Source organism: Procambarus clarkii, chromosome 51, assembly GCF_040958095.1.
Source record: "Procambarus clarkii isolate CNS0578487 chromosome 51, FALCON_Pclarkii_2.0, whole genome shotgun sequence".
Taxonomy (NCBI): Eukaryota; Metazoa; Arthropoda; class Malacostraca; order Decapoda; family Cambaridae; genus Procambarus; species Procambarus clarkii.
This window is the reverse complement of record NC_091200.1, coordinates 15253104-15277442: the sequence shown is the minus strand read 5'-3', so window position 1 is coordinate 15277442 and position 24339 is coordinate 15253104. Positions and strand designations below refer to the sequence as shown.

The 24339-nt window shown below is 38.0% G+C and overlaps 1 protein-coding gene across 2 annotated transcripts; it reads right to left on the bottom strand.

Annotated features, from left to right (window-relative positions):
• Positions 1 to 555: 555 nt before the first annotated feature.
• LOC138351913 (autophagy-related protein 16-like) lies at positions 556 to 23475 on the bottom strand. 2 transcript variants are annotated; one of them, XM_069304039.1, is made up of 13 exons: positions 23285 to 23475; positions 21303 to 21460; positions 19651 to 19790; positions 19208 to 19370; positions 18893 to 18981; positions 16996 to 17134; positions 11489 to 11594; positions 8160 to 8305; positions 6235 to 6355; positions 4616 to 4795; positions 4109 to 4193; positions 3275 to 3421; positions 556 to 2879 (listed from the first exon to the last, which is right to left on the bottom strand). In XM_069304039.1, the coding sequence occupies exons 1-13, from the start codon at positions 23391 to 23393 to the stop codon at positions 2786 to 2788; spliced, it is 1677 nt and encodes a 558-aa protein (XP_069160140.1). In that variant the 5' UTR covers positions 23394 to 23475; the 3' UTR covers positions 556 to 2785. The 2 variants fall into 2 exon arrangements, with proteins under 2 accessions (XP_069160140.1, XP_069160141.1); XM_069304040.1 differs by having other exon boundaries at positions 2642 to 2879; positions 8160 to 8302.
• Positions 23476 to 24339: the final 864 nt, after the last annotated feature.

The window sequence follows — 24339 nt, the reverse complement described above, 5'->3', positions numbered from 1 at the left end:
TTGTACTTGCCCGAGTTACACCATAGTAGCAGCTTGAGCATCATTTATTTCAATTTGATGCAGTCATCCTGTAGTGTCTTGCAGTCTTTCATCAGATTTATCCCCAGCATAATTTTTACATCATTGGTAAACACTGAAAGAAAGGAATCTATTCTCTCTGGTAAGTCCTTCACAAAGATAAGGAAAAGGTTCAGCCATAGTTCTAACCCTTATGGGAAAGGCAATGGTAACATCCTGCCACTATGCAGCCCGTCCTCATAAACAAAGGCCAAAGTCCATTCCATGCACCTGCCAAACCTCGTTTATGAATGAACGGTTTGCACGTGACTCTCAACTGATGACATTCGATCACCTTTCAAACAAGACGACATTTGTTCAAACCACAATGCTGTAAATGTGCTGTACGTACTAATACAAATAATCCCCAACGGAACTGAAACACTTAACCAATGGCTGAATATGCACAATACAGTATTGCTAATATATAATAATATTAATTTATATTTGAGAAAATTCCTATTTTGAATGAACAGCATGTTAAAATTTATGAATGCGTATATGGGGTTGACCACTGGATGGAATGGACTTGATCTGAGGATCAGTTGCTTTATGAGGTCTCTCCACTCACTGTGACTGACATCTATTAGAGGTACACGTAATGTACTTTTTCCTTCCCTGGCGTGCGCCTGCCTGTTTCTCCACTTTATGCACTACTCTCTCGTGGAGGTACTGTACTGTATCAGGCTTCCTGAAAGTCATAAAATATACAATCTGCCGACCCTTCTCACCTTATGTCCAGGGAAATCTATAAAGTTTGTGAGGCAAGATTTGCCATCCTAGACCCATGCTGGTGTTGTTATAAAGACCCTTCTCTTGATGTTCTACTAGCCTCTTTTTTTATAAGCTTCTCCATTGCTTTGCACAATATGCAAGGGATACTGGCCTGTAGTTTAATGCCATTGAATATTTCCCTATTTGTGCTTTTAAATGATTTGGAAATTCTGTTTTGTTGGCTGACCACTGGCTCTTAGGTGCCTATGAACACAGCCATAGGCCACTTTTTTTCAATAATGCAGTTTTCTAGGTGTCGACATTTTTAATTAAAGTTTGAAAATTACATTTGAAGATCAAAAAAAATTATTTTCATGGCATTTTTGTAGGAAGCTAGAATTCAAACATATGAACAAAGAGCTCTGCATTTTATTAATGTTTTTATATCTTCCAAATTTCATGTTATTGTAGATCTGAAGTGTTCCATAAATTTTCTGGGGTTTGTTTCATCTAACACTGAATGCACTAGAGGTCTTCTTTCTGCAGGTGGCAATTAACTGCTAATTTTAGCCTTCATACTTGCTCATGGTATAAAATGGCTAAATTATAAATTAACTAGGTTATAGACAAACACAAAGATGATAAAAGTCTATGTGTGTACATCTACAAATCAAGTCTACTCTTATCTTGTCAATATCCTTATCAGTATTCTATAACCTTGACTAGGGTAGAAATTGACCAGAGCACAATGCTGACCAGAATATGAAACATTCTGTATTCAAGTTGACTTGGGTGTAAATTATTCTGCTCATTTTTTTATCAAATGAAATGGAGGTTAATATAATCTTAAAACATTCAGGCTGTACATCATAAAACAATTATACATTTGAAACAAAGCATACAGTTTCAGTCGAAGACGTGTGTGTACGAAATTAGGACAGCAAAGATTATACAGCAACTTGCAGTGTGCAGAAACATGTGCCAGAAATACATAATATTAACCGTACTTTTGAAGGTAGTTAAAGATGTAGCGTGTACTGTACAATGCTTTCCGTAAATAGAAACAAATAATGAATTATAATAATCGGATAAAAATAGGCAGAAATAATGTAAAGTTATTACTGTGGTGGGGTAAATGACAAGTGGGATGGATACACATGTTTTGTTCAGATGACATGGTGAGTGAAAATTAGGGAAACTCGCCACAAGGCAACATAAGCATGGAGAAAAACAAATAATTGGGTGTATTCCCCCCACAAGTAAAAATGTCACCGGAGATGGTAAATGTAGCCTGGTACGGACGGTGTATGTAATCATGAATTACAATAAATATAAAGCAAAAAAATATAAAATAAATCAACATTTTATATACTGCATATACAGTACAAACATTCCTGTAAATAGATTGTGTACAAGTTTCAATGAAGAGTAATATTGGGTGTACGGTATATTTAAACGAAAATTAATTATGCAGTTCCTATTGTGGCATATTCTCAAATGTGCACATCTACTCTATTTAACTTATTTTCTTGATGGCAAAATATATATACACAGGCAAACTTTTGTATTAAAGTTGCTGTCACATAATGATAAAATAATATTCACAAAAAAATGTGTGATTTTTTACTGACCTGGTGCCCTGAAACCAATTTCTTGACACTATGTACTCGAACAGTGCACCTCAGCTGCCTAGGATCCAGTTAATTAGAATCTAATTCACTCTTTTTAAGTTAGGCATCATTGTCACCAGCTCGACCCCGTTTCCCACCCTCGTGGAAAAGGCAGCTGTCATAAAACTGACAGTGCTGTCAATAAACCATGGGGATACACCATTCACCGGAGAAAAACATTCCGGGTTAACTAGATCCTACTCAGCAGTGGCAGTGATGCAGCATGAAGAGAAAACTTGAAAGCATAACCTGGCATTTGGTTACCTCTATCACAGTTGTGGCAACTCCAGTAATCACCACTGGCAAGAGCACCAGAAGGCAAAGTACAACATTTCTTTATATTTCTAAAAATCTGACCAGGCTATAACTTTTTTAGCTCGATCACAAGACACGAGTGATTTTCCACTGGGATGCCAAGCGCACGCCACGACACAGGCACTGAAAAAATCAATAAAAAGCATACATAATACTGTAAAGTATACAAATGAAATCTCTGCCATTTCTCTCAAATATATAACAACCGACTATCGGGATCCTGTCCAATGAGGCATTCAGTGATCTTGTCTTGGAAAGCATTTGAGCGAAATAGATCAGAAACTTAATCGACATAAATAAAATCATCGTCTAGCAAAGAAATCTGACTGGCCTATAACCCCTTCCCTACCCTACAGTTTCATGTGTGACAGGTAAGGCTAGCCCCCAGCATCTGGCCTTCAAACTTGGACAAACAGACATTCTCTCTCTTAAAGATATACTGCAGATAGATTTGAATCTCAGATGATGATTAATAAAAATACAGATATTCAGAAGCTAGTTGAGAGTACAGTACTTACGAGTGCTCCCTCAGAGTCTTCTCAAGCTTGCCAGTATTAACATTCCATATGTACACACCACCATCACAACTCCCGGCCGCAACATACATGGCATCGGGGGAAAATGTCGCTCTCGTGTAGTCTGCTCCAACATGGAAGCTATCATCACTGAGAAAACAATTAAAATATCAATTCATGTTTTCATCCCTCTCTAATAATAATTTTTAATGCATGCACTCATAATCCATCCAGCTACAATCTTTCTGATATTCCTCTGCACACTGACCTGCAATAAATACCATACTATATCTTCTTGTCTCCCGTGTATACCCAAACATCAACATTCATATTACAGCCACATCACCTGAGAGCTATACTATTTGTTCTAACCATTATTGCTCTATTACTTCCATCATATTTTATTTTCAAATATTGATCAAACTAATTATCAACTTAACTGTATTCCTACTATTCTTTCTGGATATGTAATCTTTATAACAATAATAAAAAATATATATATATATAAATATTCCATCAAAAACATCACACTTAAGTGTTAACTTTAGTTTCCTCATGAATTCAATCATTCAAGTTTCATTCTAGGTACTCATAAGAGGATGGCTCTAGAGTTTATGCCCACTGAAGACAAAGTAACTTTTAAAGATAGACTGTACCTCTTACATTTTCTCATTAATTGAGCAATTGTTTCTCTTTCTAATGCAAATGAACAATTAAAAAGTCTGTATTATATCCAATTGTATAATAATTGGGTTTTGATTTCACAGTAAAGCAGCAAATTCAGTCTCTTCACTAAATACTCTAGCTTCAAGGATATGAAATCCAGAGGACACTTACGTGAATGTATTTATTACTTGATTTTTCCGAAGATCTAAGATTTTGAGGGAATCATCACGTACACAACTTAGTAAGTAAAATCCATCTGTAAGAATGCAAAAAAAGGAAAATCTTATTCAGTATTAGAAAGACCTAATGATAATAGAACATGACAACGCCATTAAAATGAGGTATGAAGCAAGATAGAAGGATGCTACCAAGACAGTACTAGTACTATTTTCAGTAAATGACGAATGCCAGGACCTGGACAGGCGTATAAACTATACTTGTATAAAAATAAATTATTGTAGTATTGAATATAGTATTGAAATGAAATATTCTATCTAGCTAAAATACAGGGAGGGACTGGCTGTAAACTGGCAGGTCATGTTTCAGGAAAAACTAGTAGGATATTCTTAATAGTAGCAATGGGAAAAGAAAGCTCTAAGCCTGCTAACAGAAGTCAGAAGTCATGTACTTCTGTGCATACTTGCGAGTGAAAAACAAACATTATCCACCCCAACTTACCACGAGATAAAGACAATGATGTAATTTTTCCTTGAAGTGGCACCTCATTCGCTGACTGCTCAGTTCGAGTGTCCCAAAATCGAATCTTCTTATCAAAGTGGCCCGATATAATGGTTGTTGCTGCACTGTCGGATGCTACAAGATCATTGCAGCTAGACCCAGCAAAGATAGTTCTAATGCCTTAAAAACAAAAAAATAAATACATACATTGTAATACCACAAAATACAAAATTTAGCATTATATATGATGAAATACACCTTTTTTGTCAGCTCCTCAGCATCTTCCTAGACCCCTAAATTGCTCATTGTCACACTCAAGATATAGATCTATAGTGCTCCTGTTACCTTTGGTAGATTTAATGTGCCTTGAACTATTCAAAATTCCTAAAAATTTTATGTGGATGTCACTTAACACTGGAGACCTCTAAAAATCTACTCAGCGGAAATCTAGACAATACAAAATAAACAAATGTTTGAAAGAAAGAAATCATCGAGGAAAACAATACAAACAATAGTTAGCAATGGATGAACCCTTTGAAAGTTGAAACCCTAGTTGCCACTTTGTCAGGATGCCACTAGATGGCATCCTAGATCATCTGGGATCCCGAATCACTATTAACCTCATTAACAAGCCATCAGATCTGAACCTCAAATGTCTCATGGGGGGAAAACCCAGCATTTAATGTAATAATATTCCTACTGTACTGGGTTAATATCCAAGCCTGGATATTAGCCAAAGACAAATTAGAAAAGGCTGACAAGCACAGACAAGCCCTAAGCACATACAGCTCAGAGCTGAATGGTTTCCAGAGTCCACACAACAAGTGAAGCTTATCAACATATGTATAGGAAGTTAAAACTAAATCTTCGAACAATTACAAGTAAATGGACTCCTACACAACAGTCCAAAGGATGACCAACACTTATTTATAAATAACTGGGACCCAAAAGGCCACTAAAGCTGGCAAATCAAGCAGCATTCCACACATGTGGACATCAGTGACAGGACTGAGCTCGTTGACCAGACCACACACTAGAAGGTGAAGCGACGACGACGTTTCGGTCCGTCCTGGACCATTCTCAAGTCGATTGTGATGAGGAAGTAGAGACAGGCAATAAATATGTCAACAGGACTGAGCTCTGTTGACATAGGAAGCTGGAGCTCCCAGGGGTGATGCCAACAGGCAGTGGCCAGCTGTAAGTACGGAATTTAACCCAATTGCTAGGTGGATTGTTGCACAGAGTTGTTTACTGCTTCATTTCTTTTCTTTCTGTGAACCTTGCAGTTGTCTGTTTTACTTTGCTTACTTTATGGATATATCCTTGATAAAGGTGATCATAACAATCCCCCTCCCCCCTGTTCTCTGCACCTCTGTGAGGAGGCCAGGTTCTGGCTCTGGTCTCCAGTAGGCCATTAAAGATTCATAGGTCTGATGTGACTCGTAGAGCTACTTCAGCAAACCAACATCAGGAAGTCACTGTTTGGACCTTCCAGAAAACATAAATGCAGCAGAGCAGAGGGGAAAGAGCAGCAAGAAAAGTCAATGAGGAATACAATCAAGATTAAATATGAAAAGAATTTGATTTATAAAAACAAACTTTTAATATACAGTACTTACATGCACGGCTCCGTAGATCCCAGATTTTTAGGGTCCGGTCATGAGACCCCGTTACCACCTTTGCTGATTCTGACAAAAATCTTGCGGCCATTACCTTACCCGAATGCCCTGTTAATGTGTGCTGTTGAGAAAAAATAAATTTCCATAGACACATACACAATTTTTTTTACCTACATTAGAATTTCAAGTAAACACCATTCAAGATAAGCAGCAAATGGAATTAATAAGGAGTAAATGAGATCAATAAAGAGTAATAAACAGTAACTGAGGACTTGTATATAAAACAATTGACAGTATGTGCATGAGGGGGAAAAAAAGGTAATCCAACCTGTTCTATTGTCTGGTCTTAGATCCAAGCATCCCAACATTACACAATGAATAAGAAGACATTAGCTAAGTATACACTGTGATCATTCAGTTCAACTGTGTTTCTATGGGACAAAGCTTCAAATAGTGAAACTGTAATGTAACTTATTCATTTACATACTTAGAATTATGGAATAATAGAAAATATGAACAAAATATGAAATAGTTATTGGCATTATACCATGTATGTTAATGATGCATAGTAGATGATCAGCATGTGTTACTAACTTTCAGTTTTTTTTGCTTCAGTTAGCATATTGTATCTTACCAGACGTAGGGAAAAATCTAAACCATTAACTTTTTAAGTGGGTCTTTGGTAAATGTATGTGGTGATTTGGAGCAAATTGCAAGAAATAACAACACAGAAAGGCAGATGTTGGATATGACGAACTCCACAGCTTTCGAAAAATAAACAATGTAGACAATATGCCCATGCAATTGGCTTTGGGACAGATTCCTGGAATTCATTGTTTTATAAAGAAGTGCAAAATACCATTAGCACGGGTCCTCAGTATGATATGGAAGAAAGGCCTAAAGACAGGTGACTTCCCACAGACCGTAAAAACTGCAGGCCTTTCAACAACTTTATAAGACAGAAAAGAACTAGGAAAAACTACAGACTAGTTACACCGACATCACAGATCATTAAGATTTTTGAAAGGGTGCTTAGAAGCCAACTTACCACTTATACGGGTAAGAATAAATTACACAATCCAGGTAAATACAGTTTTAGAGCTAGAAGATGTTCATTTTTTAAGCCACTTGATCACAATAACAAACTTACAAAGGCATAATAAAAAAAAGGGCAAATGTTGTATACACAGACATTGCAAAAGCAGTTGATAAACGTAATCATGGAATAATAGCTCATAAAATGAAAGCCAAGAGAACAAATAACAGGTAAAGTAGGTAGAGGGATTTTCAATTTCCAAATAAACAGATTACAAACAGTGGCAGTAAACCAAACAAAATCTAGCCTGAGTACCATGTGAGGCTCAGTTCCATAAGGAATAATTAGCTTAACTAGTACAGTACATGGTATAATTCATGTAATTAGTACATGGTTGACTAATTCCTGTTTGGCAAGCTGTCTTAAGTGATAGCATTGAATTAACGTAATTCGTCTTGATCAATTAGCTGTCCATGTGACAGTAATTAATGTAATTACTCACTGATTGTTTAATTGTCTTTGTGGCAGAGTAATTACTGTTGGAATTATCGTTTGAATTCAGTTTGAATTATCATTCAAAAAGAGTTATAATTTCCTTATACTTATTAAAAATGTAGAAGACTACTAAGCTACTAGCAAAAATTTAAGCTTACATCTTACATGTTGTTATCCAGTAAACCATACACTGTATAGTACTGCACAGAACCGCCGCCAAGTTTATGCATGGTTATCAACAGGCTTGGCACTTTTCATGCAAGATTAAACATGACATATTGACAAAGTATAAAAGACACACTAAATATGAAGTTTCCACAGGAGGAAAGATTATGTACAGCAATGAAAAATGTGGATAATGAAAAATTACAAAAAAGTTTAAATTAAAACTTACTCTTAATCTATGATCTACAACAGTCCATACTCTGCTGGCAAAGTCATTTGAGGCACCTAGGATGAGCGATTCTTCCATATCAAAGTCTATAGCTGTCACTCCTGCATTGCTGCCCGTTAGAAGTCCTCTTGCTTCTGCATTTGCTGCTAACACATTTACCAAATGTATGTTATAAAATGTTTTTAAGTAAATACAGATTTGTTATTTACATGTTTTGTGGTTACTTGAAACAACTATACCTTGGACTCCTAATAACAGAAATGAGAGGTATATAATATTATTGAATGTTTCACACTATTCTCTTTGTCAATCCAAATACAGTACAGTGAAAACTTGGTTTTTGAATGCCCGTTTTCAAATTTTTTGGCACTTGTGCTCAATTTCTTCAAAAAATTTGACTCGGTGCTCAAGGTTTGCCTTGGTGCTTATGTTTGTTGATACATGTATGGGTCGACGAGTGTGTGTTTCTGTTCTGCTGAGCGAGGGGGCTGGGCGAGGGGTGGGCATGGGACGAGGTGCACTCAGTTTACCAGTTTATCCCGCCTAGTGACAATCGCACTTGAATATTGTATTTGGGAGAACTGGGTGGATAGATGGTGGAGGGAGACTGGATAGTGGAGGGGGGACTGGATGGATGGATGAACTGGATAGTGGGGGGACCGGGTGGATGGCAGGTGAGTGGGATGGGGGGAGGCGGGAAAGAAAATCTTTCAGAAACACCAGCCCTAGAATCGTGTAAGGGAAGAACACGTGGATGGCAAGTGGGTGGGCAGGTGAGAGTGCGTGGATGGACGAGTAGCAGGGCGGGCAGCAAAGTGGGTGGGGTGGGTAGCAGAGGCAGTGGCGTGAGTGGGTGAGCTTCCGACTAGGACTAACTCAGGAGCTGCTCACCCACGGTCCCTCCCCAAGACTCCTCATCCCGCACAGCAGACCCTACCCACTACCTCCATCCCCCCCCCCATCCCACACCTTCTCCCACTACCTCCATCCCCCCCCATCCCACACCTTCTCCCACTACCTCCATCCCTTCATCCCCCACACTGAACACCCCCCATCTGTACCCCTTCCAGATGATATCTGGACAGTATTAATACGATGGGCTTCCTTGCTACTAGTTGTTGCATCAGGAGGCAAACTTCCTGAGCACCTGACATTAAACTCTAATTGTTTACTAAATGACTGGTTGTGAATGTGAAAGCCTGACTGACTGTGAAAGCCTGATAGACTGTGAAAGACCGATTGACTGTGAATGCGTGACTGATTGACTGGAATGCGTGACTGATTGACTGTGAATGCGTGACTGATTGTAAATGCCTAACCGGTTGCTAACACAACTACGAATGCTTGACTGCCTTTGGTTATGACTGCCTGTGACTGTCAATGCTTGACTGACTGCCACATAACAGAGGCAGTGAAATGCGTGAAAGGAAAATCTGAAACCAGTGATGCAGACATGAAAGCGGTTAAGGCAATATGGTCTAAATGCAGATATGGGTTCACCACCCGCTCTCTCCTCTTCACCCTCCCCATACACCAACACCGCTCCTCCCTTCCTCCCCACCATCTCACATGCGCCAACAAGAGTCCTCAGTAAAGGTAAAGTGCAGTTAAATGTTCACTTATTTTATTTATGGCTTATATTTATACCTGATTGTTTTGTGTATGAAAAATATGAGTAGCATTCTGTATAAAATGTATTTTTAAGTTAATATTTTTGGGTGTGTGAAACGAATTAATTCAAGTTACATTATTTCTTATGGGAAAATTGGTTTAGGTTTTTGAATTTTCAGTTTTCAAACCATCTCTGGGAATGGATTAAATTAAAAAATAAAGGTACCACTATGTATGAAGCTGGGTCCAAAAACATTACAACAATTTAAATATAAAAAGCCTTTATTTGATGACACATTCATACAGTATCATTATACCATTTCCCACTTTCACTATACATTATGACGAGACATCAGCCTGGAGAATAAATGGTAAATATTATAATAAAAGAACACTTCAACTTTTAAACAATAGAAACATTAAAAACAAAGATAAAGAAGCACTACCACAGTCATTCCCATCAATAACCAACTGCTTCACAAGACCGGGTGTTGTGCTCCTCATAAATTATCATATTCATTACATGCAAATACATTCACTCCTTTCTCGCAAGCAGCTTTCACTCGGCTCTATTCCTTGCTAGATTTTGTGTGATCCACACCCTCCTCACTTCCTCACACACTCACTCACCATGCTGATCTAGTTATTATGAACGTGTTGCTTCTCAATTTGTCTGTAATGTGATGCAAAAGTAAGGCTTTGAGGGTAGATAAATTAAAAATGTTCTGACCAAAACACTTAGTTGCTCCCTTAGGCAATGCCTTGCTCTCTCAAGGAATGTCTATAAAAAAAAAAAAATTGCTTGTGAGCGAGTGCAAATGCATAGCATTGCTCAAATTCAAAATGAAATAAACAATTTCGTAGTAGATCATTATACAGTACAATCTCGATTCAATGACTATATATGACCCACCGCAACCAGAGATGCCTCCAGGTTGCAATTCCCTATGATCTAATCTCACTTATCAAAGTTTTCATTTAACCTATAATATAATAGACAACTACCAAATGAACCTGTCTGTAAAGAAGTTTAACTACATCTAGCATATTTCCCATGCCCTAACCTTGAAATATCATTTTCAAAGGAAAAAGAACCCATATTAGTGAATAAAAACAGGGAAATCTCAAAATTAAAATGAGCCATAGAATTTGGTTTTAAATATACTCAATGGCTTTCCCAAGGCCTATTACTATTTTTGGTAATGTTGTGACCATCTATGAAAAATCATTTAATGTGCCTCGAATCACATTTTTAAGAGCTACACTTCGCACAACAAGAAAATTCCAAACACCCAACTGAGATTCACCAAATCAAAGTTTGTTGAATCGAGGTTCCACTGTAGAGCAATACTGCATTTGAGTTTGCATTGAATTTTATTCTTCAACACTGAAAAGACATAAGCATATCATTTCCACACAGTTCATGTGATAAGCAAGGCGAGTATTGTATGCACCTCATGCAGATGATGAGTCACAATAACATGGCTGAAGATATGATGACCAAACCACACATCACAAAATGGAGAAATAAGAACGTTTCGGTCCATCCTAGAACGAAACAATTATCAAGTTACATGACTTGATAATGGTCCAGGATGGACAGCAACATCATCATTTCTCCATTTTCTGATATGGGAGTTTTGTCATCATATGCGCCTCATGCCACAGCTTAAAATACAAGTAAAATGAATTTCTTGTAAGAAAGATATAATACCAACCACGACTTATGTCCCATAGCTTCAGCTTCCTATCACCTCCCCCAGTTGCCAGCATTTTTCCCTGGGGGCTAAAGCAGATGCAATTCACCTCTCCATCATGGGCATCCTATGTAGAAGAAAATGGCACATACAGGATTAAGTGTATACTGTGCATATATATATACAGTACAGTATATTGTCATGATTGCTGTCTAATAATAGTCCTTTCCACCATCAAGAGTCATTTTTACCCACCTAGAAATATCGCAGACAACCCAAACTATGACTTAAGTTAAACAGGAACAAGTCTTGTACACAATCTTGCATGATATTTGGCTGCAAAGGTGTAAATTGTGGCAGATTGCAAAAAAATGGCACCCGGGCAGAGAGCGACACATCCCGGGCTTGGAGGAGTGCAGCGACATATGCCTCAAGCTCATATAACATGAGAGATGACTAGCAGTCTAGATATAATATATGGATCTAGACAGAATATATGGTCTAGAAGTTGCAGATACAAAAGTCTACATGAAGTGCAGATATATTTTATAATTTCAAGTTTTCAGTGTTACTTTTGTACTGTTAGCAATGAGGAGAGATGGGGTATTGAACAGTTACTCAGCCATTTTATCTAATTTGAGTAGTCCTACTATAGAGTTCAAATAGAGTTAGAAAGCATATTTTTTGGTAGGTAGAGTGGATTACTGAAAAAGTGTAATAGAAGACAGGAATGTACACAGAATAAAGACTCATGATCTAAATTAGCCACTACAGAAGATAACGTGGAACTTGCTGAATTTTCTCTTGTATGTAAAGAAATGTCGGAAAACAGCCTTTACTTGAGAAATGTCATCAACTATGAAAGTTAACTTTGTGTGAAGTGGATGGGCATGTGTCAGTGAAAATTTAACATGCCATTATTTTTTCTTTTTTTTGCAAGTGCCTCTACATACAAAAAACTACAATATTGTATAAACAATGAACTAAAATATTAATACAAGAAACTGAAGAACATCCACTATTTTGTTACGAATTATTCCAACACCTTGACAAGAGTTGAAGTGGTATATCAAATCCTTAATACTACTGTATACAAATACATCTGGTTTTAATTAATGGTAACCTCGCAAATTTGAAAAAATTTAATTACTTGACAAAACAATTTTGGTAGTTTAGAGTACAAAGTGCTGAGAATGAGAGAGAAACATCACTTGCTATCCATGTCGGAAAAACCGACACCATTTACTAACATTTAATACAATAGGCAGATAATATTGCTGCTGTTTTGTACTTACAAATTAACCTAGAAAGAGTGCTTTATTTATTCATAGAAAATGAGGCTCCAGTAAAATTTTCCTTGGGAGAAAACAGGGATATCATTGCCACGTCGCTATTAAATTCACCAGCTAATAATATTGGGAATTATTCTTAAAATATCAGTCTCTGGACAGTAAACATCATAAAAACATTTCCTTTGAACCAACTTAATTATCAGTACTAAAATAGATTAAATATAAACCCTCTTGCCACTTCTTGATAGAACGTATCTGAAGAACAGCCAATGTGGGAGGGGAGACAGATGCCATATTAAATTTAACGTAAACACAAGTCTCGCTGGAGCAGAACAAGCTCCACAATTATTCCCTTTCGACACAGTGTTACAGGACCAAAAACGTCCTGTCATCAGCACGATCTTCATCAACAATACAAGAAGTGTTCTGGACCCGATACCCGTAATATCTAATCCATTCCTGGCCAGTAATAGAAAGATTAGGGATTCCGGTTAGAACACTAGGCGAGCCACCCAAAGGGGTAATTATCAATTAATCAAGTACAATATAAATTTTCCCTGATATAGCTGTCATATATAGGTTACAATTATTATTGCGTGCGCCTTTTGACAGGTGAAAGTGAAGGGGAAGAAGGATTAGCATCAATTACCTGGTATAACAACATGTGATAATGCTTGCCTCACCCACGAGAAGTATTGGTTGGCGTGATCAACTGTGTTCATATCTGATTGTCCAAACCATAGCTACAATACAGATGAGGCTTCCTAAGTATTTACTAATCTATGTAGTCTTAATATTGTAGTGAATGTCTACCAATTGATAATTTTGATTAATAGACATACTGTATATATATATATTTTATACACACACACACACATATATATATATATATATATTTTGTCACTTGAATCCCCTGCATAGCAGTGGAACTGCCTTTTCCCTTCACCGGAAGTATACATCTACACCAGCCCAGATGACTCATCAGTCCTGCCACCTCTCCATACCCCCCAGGGCCTGGCACGGCCTGGTACGACTCGGAGGCAAGCCGGGCGCCTCTGCTAACCGATAGTTTGCCCCCACAATCAAGCAGTTAGCTGCCTTCAACTGGCAGTGATGCAGCTCAACACAAAGGCACCGCCAGCCACAAACGAGCAGTTTGCTAGTTGACCAGATGTCCACCTTGCGTAGACACCGGATGAGTCATCACCGCCGGACTATATAAAGGGCGCCGCCTCCCTGGAGAGTACGGGCTCATCATAGCCCGTGTTACCTAGAACTTTTTGTTCCAGGTAGCGAATCTTTAACAACAACAACAGCCCTGGAGAGAGTATACTACGGGCTCACCATAGCCCGTGCTACTTGGGACTTTTTGTTCCAGGTAGTGAATCTTAAACAACAACAACCCAGGAGAGCCAGTCTCTCTCTCAGTGCTCTAGGATCACCGTGGTCTCTCGCCCGTCGTCTCCCTTGAGGCAATGCAGTGTGACTGATGTCATGGTGGTATGGTAGCTGTCTTCATTACACCAGAATATCTTTATGCTTTGTATTAGAGTTAAACTTTCATTTACTTATTTGATTTGTTATATAATAATAGCCAAGTATTCTCGTGTGTGTCATTTTTGTTCATAAATATTTCAGTAAATTGTTTTAATTATTTATTGGATAATTTTCATTTGTTTCCACCTGCGACTTACACACTGCAAGGCCAATAGCAGCATTTTTTTTTTATTTGTGCGAGGGAGAGCCATACCATCTTGGTTCAGTATAGTTGCGTAACCATAACCTGTTACAATAAATATAAATAAATAAATAAAATATTATATACATATATATACATTTACAGTATATATATATATATACACATATATGGTTCCAAGGGGTTGTCATAGCCAGGGGGTGGTAATGGGAGACGAGCTCCCATGACCTATAAAATGCTCCTATACTGCATGCGTCTCCAATAGCTTCTGACAACCAAGTCCAACTCCTGGCCTACACCGGTGGCTTAGTCTTTAAGTCCGGCGGAACTGCTTTTACCGACAGGAGAAGGGGCGAGGGCGTGCCTCTGGCGCCTTAAAACCAGCTGCTCTGGGTAGATGGACTCGATAGCCTGGAAAGGCAGCTCATCTAGGGGAAGGAAAACCCCGATTTTAAACCTCCGCTGCCTTGCAGCCATAACCCTTTTTTGGGAAAGGCTTCAGGAGTCAACCTCGAGAAAAAATCCAGAGTTGGAGCCCCTAAGGCAGTTCGTTGTTGACGTCGACCTCGTTCTGGCAGCTCCTGCGACGTTGCTGGAACCATGTGTATTGGCATTTGCCTTTCTATTGGATAATTTCAGCAACGTGGAGAGGGGGGACCTGCTGCATGGGTAACAGCTTCTCCTCCATATCTACCTACCCAGGCTTTGCGCCCTGTCAGGGCGCAACTCCATAGTCTTCCGAGACTGAAGGATGCCTACTATATAATATATATAGCCCCATATATATATATATATATATATATATATATATATATATATATATATATATATATATATATATATATATATATATATATATATATATATATATATATATATATTATATATATATATATATATATAAATATATATATAATATATATATATTATATACACATACAAAATAACCCCATCCCCCAGCTTGTGTAGGAAACGATTTGTGGGAATAAACTCACACAGTCCACTTTAAACATCATACAGTCCGCTATCGAAATAAATAAACAAATAAATTACTACAAATTAATATAAATTAATAAATCTATATAAATAAAAATGGAAATGTTCGTTTGTGCATAACCGCTAATCTCCGAAAGTTCTTCATCGATTGCTTTAAAATTTTCACACAACATTCCATTCGCATCTGAGCAGGTTTTTATATACATACTATATAGATGTCACATCTGTGACGGTAAAAAACATGCTTTTCTGAAAAACTGTGTTTTTCATGTGAGGGGAAATCTTTGAAACTTCTTTACCGATTGCTTTGAAATTTTGACAACGTTGCATTCGATTAGGCACGTCTTTTTATATATCTACTACAGTATATACATGCCTCACCTGTGACAGGAAAAACATGCTTTTTTTGTAAAACAGAGCCATCTGTTGGACGTAATAGCAACACACACACTGTACTCTCCGAAAGTTCTTCACCGATTGCTTTGAAATTTTGACAACGTTGCATTCGAATAGGCACGTCTTTTTATATACCTACTATATAGATGCCACCCCTGTGACAGGTAAAAACATGCGTTTTTGAAAAACAGCGCCATCTGTTGCACATAATAGCAACATTCACGCTATACTAAATATGTCACAAATTCCATTTCAATGTTTCCGACTGAATTGATAAACTTTATTTTCATAGATTTCGATTTATTTTATTTTTTATTGAATTATTTTGTGTGACATTGTGTTGGAATTGAGCTGTGTTGTTTACCATACTGTTCATTTCATAAGTATAAGTATAGATGCCACACCTGTAACAGGTAAAACTATGCTTTTCTTGAAAAACAGTGCTATCTGTTGCATGTAAGAACAACACACATGCTATATTAAATATATTACAATTCCATTTCAATGTTTCTGATTGCATTGATAAATTGAATTTTCATAGTTTTTATTTATTTTCATTTTTATTTAATTATTTTGTATGAATTGTGTTGGAATTGAGCTGTGTTGTTTACCATACCGTTCATTTTATGTATAGTTTATTTTTTTTATTTTTTCATATTTTCATTTCATTTTTTAACTGTTTTTCTTATATTTCAGTGATGGGAACATCAGATCACTTGATGTTCCCAATTTTCTGATGGGAACATCAGACCATTTGGGAAGGCATCGAACGAGGGAGTGAGGAATTGTGGGGATGACGAGGGGACGGAAGTGAGAAATGGTGGGGAGGATGAGGGGACAAGGGAGAGGATAATGGTGGGGAAGGACGAGGGGATGGAGGAGTTTGGGATGGTGGGGACGAGGGGATGGGAGAATGGAGAATGGTGGGGAGGACTGGGGGACAGGGAAGGTTGCTGTGGCTCAGCAACGCACATGCGTTGCTGAGCCACAGCAACATGTGGCCAGGGTACTGCTAGTTGTAAATAAATCAATAAATCCCACAAGTCACTTTTCCCCACAATCCATGAGAAACTGCACATTTATTTTAATCTTTTATTAAATTCATTTACTTCCATATTGCACCAAATTTCCCCACACAGTTAGCTTACATATTTAAGGTAGGCCTTAGCTGGCAGGACAGCAGATAGACAAATGGGAGGACTACAGGCAAACTTATCATCCATGTTCACTTGCTTGGGCTCACGTGCCGCTTCTTTGAGTTGTTCCTCAAGCACCATCTGTCGCTTTCTAGAAGACACAAGACAATATAATAGTTATGCCATTATAATAACAAATTTAAAGTACTACCTGTAACAATGTAGCTGATTAAAATACAATGATTTAGTCTGTCTTCATCATATTAATACTGTACAATGAAGGATCCAAAATACGAAATCGTCAGGGTCAAGCCCAGTACAAATTTTAGATAGTATTTTTAGATTCTAGATATACATTAACAGTACATCATCTTATTTACAGTACTGTACATCATATTTTGTCCGTTGGGGATTTTGTTATTCGAGAGGACAGGTTAAATAAGAGCTGCCATGCATGGGACAATAGGGGTTCTGCCAATTCCCGCTATTCTTAGGTTCTTAATACGCTGTACAATGTCTAAAGGAACTAAATGTGTTTTATTTGTAGAAATTAAGAGAAGTATCTCCAGGCTATAACATCTCGGGAAACAAGAAATAGAACACTGGATGTGTTATACTGTACATCCCTTTCTGGGTGGTGCTTTGGTAGCTTCCCTGACCTGTGGTTCTGACCACTCCCAGGGTGCTATGATTACATTAGGCACTGGATAACTTTTGTTCCTACCAGAGACAAGGCCCTTGTTAAATTTTCTGTCTTATCTTCAGAATCTCATGGCAATCAGAGATCAGTCACAACCAAGGCAAACTGCAAATTATAATACTAAGAAACATCACAAAACATTCAAGATTCCTCTATACAAGGAATCTTGAGATAAATGCCAAAACCCACCCAGAGCAGGAGGCACAGAAGAAGGGGCTCACCAGAGAGCACTCAAGAGCAAGAATATGGACCCTCCTTGGCAACCAGGACTACCACACTAGAAAACAAAACAAAGATACACAATGAAGCCACAGTCCCATCCTCCTGAACAACAATGGAATATGATGAAGCCCAAAACCACTACCATGAAGGCAGAACTCAAACAGCTGCCGCCACAGGGCACAGTTCAAACTCAGCCCCCCACAAGGACAGAGGCTAGTAAGAGCCAACTGAAGCAGGAAGAGCGGGACCCTGCATCAACAGACAGCAGCAACTGCAAAAATTGGAATCAAATATGTAAATAAACAGGAAAGCCAGAATCTAATAAAGAATGTAAACTTAAAAAAAAACAGGGATGAGGAAAGTCAGCCACCTGCTCAGTCACATAGACAGGCATGCAAGGAACCAGGGCAGTATCTCAGCTAAGTAATCCCGAAGTGTGACTGTAAACACCTATCAGGGAAAGTAATAGGCAGCCACAGAAGAGACCAATATACCACAATGACTCCACTTTCATGCAACTGTATAACATTAATGAGTACCCAGATGGACATTCATTCTATTATGCATCAAAAATGAATAAAATCAATAACAAGGTCTGATGCACCGTGAGAATATAGACAAGCAAAATATTAAAGCAAGGATTGAGTGAAAGAGCACTCACTAAGAGAGATGTCTTAATGTAGGATGTCTAAAATAATATAGTGCCAGAATCATGGCAGATGAAGAGTAATGCAAATTAAAAGATGGCATCTAAGCAATTTATCCATCACTGTACCAATACAGTAGTGTAAAGATGTCATTACAGATAAAATATTGCAACTTAAACAGAAAAAAAGAATTTATTTCAGTGTCCCTTTTCGTATGCTCGTGAAATTCATGTATGCAGCAGCTCTTACCCTGCCACTTTGTCACATATACAGTACACAATTAATAGATTATTGTTTATATCTTCAAAACACTGAAATAGACACACAAACAAGCACTAACCTGAGTGCGGTGTCATTCTCCAGGTTTAGTTTTTCTGCATCTTTAGCCTTCTGTGCCATCCATCTGTCAATTAATTCTCGGTTTTCTTCCTGTTGATCATTAAAAACATAGGTATTACATTCATTTAAATAATTTAGAGAAACATCACCACAATTATATGGCAAAGGACTAGAGTAATTAAGTATCTCTGACCATGGTTTAACAACGAAAATGGTTTCCTTCACTACCCAAACAAGGAATATTAACTTATTACGGTATATGAATTTGTTTTTTCTTACTAATCGTACACAAGAGCTTCAATAAACATTAACACACCTGTGCTCTTCTATATTTTTCTTCCAATGCTGTAAAAGCTAGGTTAAGTGTCTGGTACTCATCTCGTAGCACTTGGTTAACTCCCTGGACATCTATAAGTGTTGCCTCTTTAGCTGCTAAATCCTCTCGTAAAATCAAAAGATCTGACTCATATTCTGCCAATCTGTGTAAAAATAAATATATGCACCTATGTTATTATATACGTACCATGGCATAACTCTCTTACAGCAGCAGAATAATCAAATTATATGTACAGTACAGTATTTTTGTTTTTAAAACCAAATAAATTTGTAAGTTGCTAACACTGAAAGTTGTCAATAACAAAATGTTTTGTGCTGAAAGATGGCTACAGTATCAACATCTTCAAACATAAGACAAAACAAAATAGACATTTATTAGTAAATACACAAAGATTCATTCAATATATAGGCTACTAGACTTACTTGTTGTCTTTTGTTGCCATGATTTTATCACGTTCCTGAAGGCACTGGTTCAATTCGACCAGCTGTTGAGCATTTTCACCTTTTCGTCTATGCAAATCTGTCAGCTCTTCTTGTAGCTTATATAGTTTCTGCTCCAAGGCCTGAAAGGAACAATATATTATGGCTAAAAGCAATATCATGATACAAGTGAGTGGAAAAGTCTAGTGTTGAATGTAATGAGGTACACCCTCTTTCTGATGGGACACTTGGTAGCTCCCTGATGCTGCAACCCGGAAGCAACCTAATCTTGGTGAGCACACCAGGACTCTTTAACACCCACTAACACCTACTGGATGCCAGGACCAGAATCTGGCAAAATTAAAGAAGCAAAGAAGCATAGCCTAGAGATCAGAGATTACCACAGAACCAAACAAAAGACCTACCAAAAAACCAAAAACACTAAAACCAGTTTATATAAAAATTTAACTAACAAAAATCATGGAAATAATTGTTACGAAGGTGTAATTATGTCCGAAATACACTCATCCAGCACCAGATAACAGCCCAGAGAGAAGCTGCTCAGTGTACAATACCGATGCCACCTCCTGGTGGCAGGTGACAACCAGGTGGTCAATTAGCTGTCAGTAATTTGGAGTAGTAGAGCAAGACTTGTGTCTAATATTTCTAGGCGAAGATTTCCGAGTGCAGAGGTATGTCCCTTTTATCAGTCATTCAGGGATGGATGAAGAATTCTCCAGTGTCTCCATTCCTACTGATATGGCTTGCGAGTGTGGTCGGAGGTCAGTTATTTAGGGGAGAACTCCCACTACATTGGAGACGAGACATATTGGCCCAGGCAGGTGTTCACAATATTTCTAATGCTATGTAACTGACTAGGTTGCAGCAGGAACAGACAATGTAGACACTGCTGGTATACTGTATACTGGCACCACCACCAGTGGCATAGTAGCACCACCATGGAAGCCACTAACACACTGTCCGTCTATACTACTTGTATCGGAAGCAGCATCATTGAACCCAGAAAATGATTCATCTATAGCAATCACTTTCTTTGAAAATTGGTAATGACAGAGCTGGTGATAATAATGTGTTATGGTCTGGGAGGCTACAGCATGCTTGGCGCTCACCCTCTATTGGATACGCTTGCTTTATCGTCCTCATTCGTGCTTTATCACTTGTATCCGACACTTGTGTTAGGCCCTTAGTGTGTCTTGCTTCATCAATATCACTACCCTTATCTTCTTCAAACAATAAGATCTGAATTTCCCCGTCAGAAAACAATCTTTCAACATCGCGTCCGACATGGGATTGGGAGCCAGAGGCACGCGTGACACCCATGGTTGCTCACTCAGAACTGAGCCAACCTGCAGCCCCTGGGCATGCTGGGACTTTTTTTTGAGATGGATGCCTCTCACTAGAGGCTTCCATCTCGTACCCAACCTACCGCTCGCACATTTTGAATCTTTCGATATCCTAACATCACTTAAGAGTCGGATGGCGCACCGCCATACCCTGTGTTTTGTTGGGTGGCGCAGTGCAGTGGTTAAAGGACACAACAACTTAAAAAAATATTATATTCACAACAGACATATAACCCAAACAATTTACCATTGTAATAAGCCCATTATAAATAAACTTAGCCACTAACTCACCTGTACAACCAATGATGAGGCACCTCCACCTTCACTGCCGCTGCCACCACCTCCATGACTTTGTAAATGCGTATTCTCTTGGCGAAGCTTCTCATTTTGTAATGTGAGCTGCAGGTTCTCATTTCTTAAGGATTCACTTTGTTCAAAGACACGGTTATCTGAAAAAAAAATCATAGAATGAAAACCAAAAATAAAGCACTGAGTGTAACAAATGCCCCTTTCTAGGAGGTTCCTCAGTAGCTTTTTTTTTAATTAGAATTTTAATTATTTTGTTTAATTAATTTTAATTAATATTAAAAGTAATTAAAATAGAATAACTTAATTGTTAACAATGCATTATTGTTCTGTACTATATTTACTGTATGAAAAATTTATCTTTTTTAATTAAAATTAATTTCCTGAAGAAAAAAACTCTTAGCAACAATGTGCCTGTATCCAATTACAGTAGTGCAATTTTGTGCTTCATTCATCTTCATCATATCCAGAATCCTTAAGTTAGGTAAGGGCTCAACAGTCAGCCAATTCTTCAATTATTCCCAACAGCACTGTGCCTTTTATGCTTTCTGACATACATTCAATTTTCCAGCAATGAACTGAACAAAATCATTTATTACAAGAAAACAACCATTGATTCACAGTTTAACACTTAATCTATTTATAATATTGTACACTGGAATAACCTAATAACATGATAGACATCCAATCACTTGCACAAGGTAAAATATTTATCAACAAAAGCTATCTCATCCTCATAGTTTCCTACATATATATCTTCACCAGTGTAATCACTTCTGTCAATTTATTTTGTAGTTATATGTTAATATAAAATTTTGCTATAATGTACCTTTTCATCTTACCTGATACATTAGACTGAGGATTTGCCCAAAACTCAATGCATGTTAGTTGCTTTGCAAGAATATAAAAATACTAATCTTATGTAATCTTGGGCTGGACGGAAGAGCGGCGATCTTGCTTCATGCAGGTCGATGTTCAATCCCCGACTGTCCAAATTGTTGGGCACCATTCCTTCTCCCCGTCCCACCCCAAATGCTTATCCTGACCCCTTCCAAGTGCTAAATAGTCATAATGGATTGGCACTGCCCCTGACAATTCCCTCCCCCCCTCACAAACTTATCATACCTTCTTGTAAATACAATTATTATTATTATTAGTAGTAGTACCTATTTACTGCCTGATGAATAGGTGCATCAAGTGAAAGAAACTCTGCCAATGTGTTTCTGCCTTGGCCAGGAAATGAACCGAGGCCCTAAGGATTACAACCCCCGAGTGCTGTCCACTTAGCAACGAAGTCCTGAGCTGACTGCACGATGAGGCGAGGCGAGGCATCAAGGAGAGGAGAGTAAAGACGACTTTCTGCTGATGTTGGTCCGAGGTCAAGATACCATTGATTGATTGAAGACTAACCCATCCAAGAGGTGACTCGGGCATGAATAACCCGTAAGTGATCGATTTTTGGAGTGAATGTGATCTTTGGTTGTGAAACATAACCATCAATTAAATCTGTGGCCTATTTATATGATCAGCTGTGTTTATATCCAGTTTGTTTACATTAGCTGTGGCTCAGCTAATGTAAACAAATCTAAGGATGCTTTGGGATTGGTAGGGCCTAGGCCAGTATGAAATGCTGCTTTGCTAGTCCAGCTTGGGTATCGTGGTAGATAAGTGGTGACTTCTAATTGTGATGGTGTGTGGACATTGTTACGTGTGGTAGGTCACATCACACTAAAATTACTCTTCACCCATGCTAAAACAACAACCTTAACCCTGTAAATATCATACATTTCTCGTACTAATCTACTCTATTTCTTCGAGACAAAGACAAAAAGCTGCAATAATTTGGCGTATTCCTTAAAACCAAAACAAGATACATAGAAACAAAAATTATTGCACCACCCACTTTCCATAGGGCAGTGACATTTACATTTCCCTTGCCACAAATTGACCTTAATCTCTATACTTACGTAGCTGAATAAGATCATTGATATTCTCGTACTCTTTCTTGTTTCTCTCCCGTAGCTTACAGTATATAGCATGTCGCCACTCGCCCTCCGAACTTTTACTCCAAGCCATCACCCCTGGAGTGTGTTGGTCGCTTAGTCTGCCATTGTGTCCCTCAGATACAAGCGTCCCGCGCGCCCCGTCACCCTTGGGGACACCTCCACCCCGCGCACTCACACACTTAATAATTATAATAATAATAATAATAATGATAATGATAATGATAACCATAATAATAATAATAAAAATAATAATAATAATAATGCAGGCGATGAGTCACAATAACGTGGCTTAAGTAAGTTGACCAGGGCCGACGACCGGGCCGCGGGGACGCTAAGCCCCGGAAGCACCTCAAGGTAACCTCAAGGTAAGGTCCTTTTATCCGACAATCTGCTGCAAGGTTGATGATGAATAATGAATTCTGTTAATTTGCTAGTTGTGACGTGGATTGTTATGCCCCACATGCAAAGGTCTTGCATTTATCGATATTAAAACGAATTTGCCGTTCTTATGACCATTTGTGGAGTTCATGTAGATCTCTTTGTAAAGTCTCAATCTCATTTTCACTTCCCACTTTACCATAAGTCTTAGTGTCATCTGCAAATTTGATTATGTGGTGAGTAATATTTTCTGTCATTGATGTATAATGACAAAAGTACCCCACTTACCACATTTCTCCAGTCAGATTTATTCTAATTTAGCACGACTCGGGTTTTCATTGTTTTAACCATTGTTTTATTCATTCCAGTATTCTCCCATTTATTGCAAGTGCCTGTAGTTTCTTAGCTTCCTAGTCTTTCATGTGGTACCTTGCCAAAAGTTTCAACAAAGTCCATGTGATTAGTCCATAATCATATACTAATCATTATATGATTACATGTTGTTATTATGATTTTATATTATGCAAAGATAGGGTACCTGGGTGCACCTAGGTTTTTCCTCTCTCTCAACTTTCAAATCCCCCTCTCCTTAACTCTCCACCCTCTTTTCTAATCTCCGTTCTCCACCTTTCTCCCCC

Bases quoted from the DNA above. Each gene is read 5' to 3' on its own strand.
- LOC138351913 (XM_069304039.1), bottom strand. From the start codon at position 23,393: ATGGCTTGGAGTAAAAGTTCGGAGGGCGAGTGGCGACATGCTATATAC. The intron at 19,371-19,650 runs GTAAGTCTAGTA...ATTTTTACACAG, and splicing joins ATGGCAACAAAAGACAACAA to ATTGGCAGAATATGAGTCAG. The intron at 3,422-4,108 runs GTAAGTGTCCTC...TTGTTTTCTCAG, and splicing joins CAAGTAATAAATACATTCAC to TGATGATAGCTTCCATGTTG.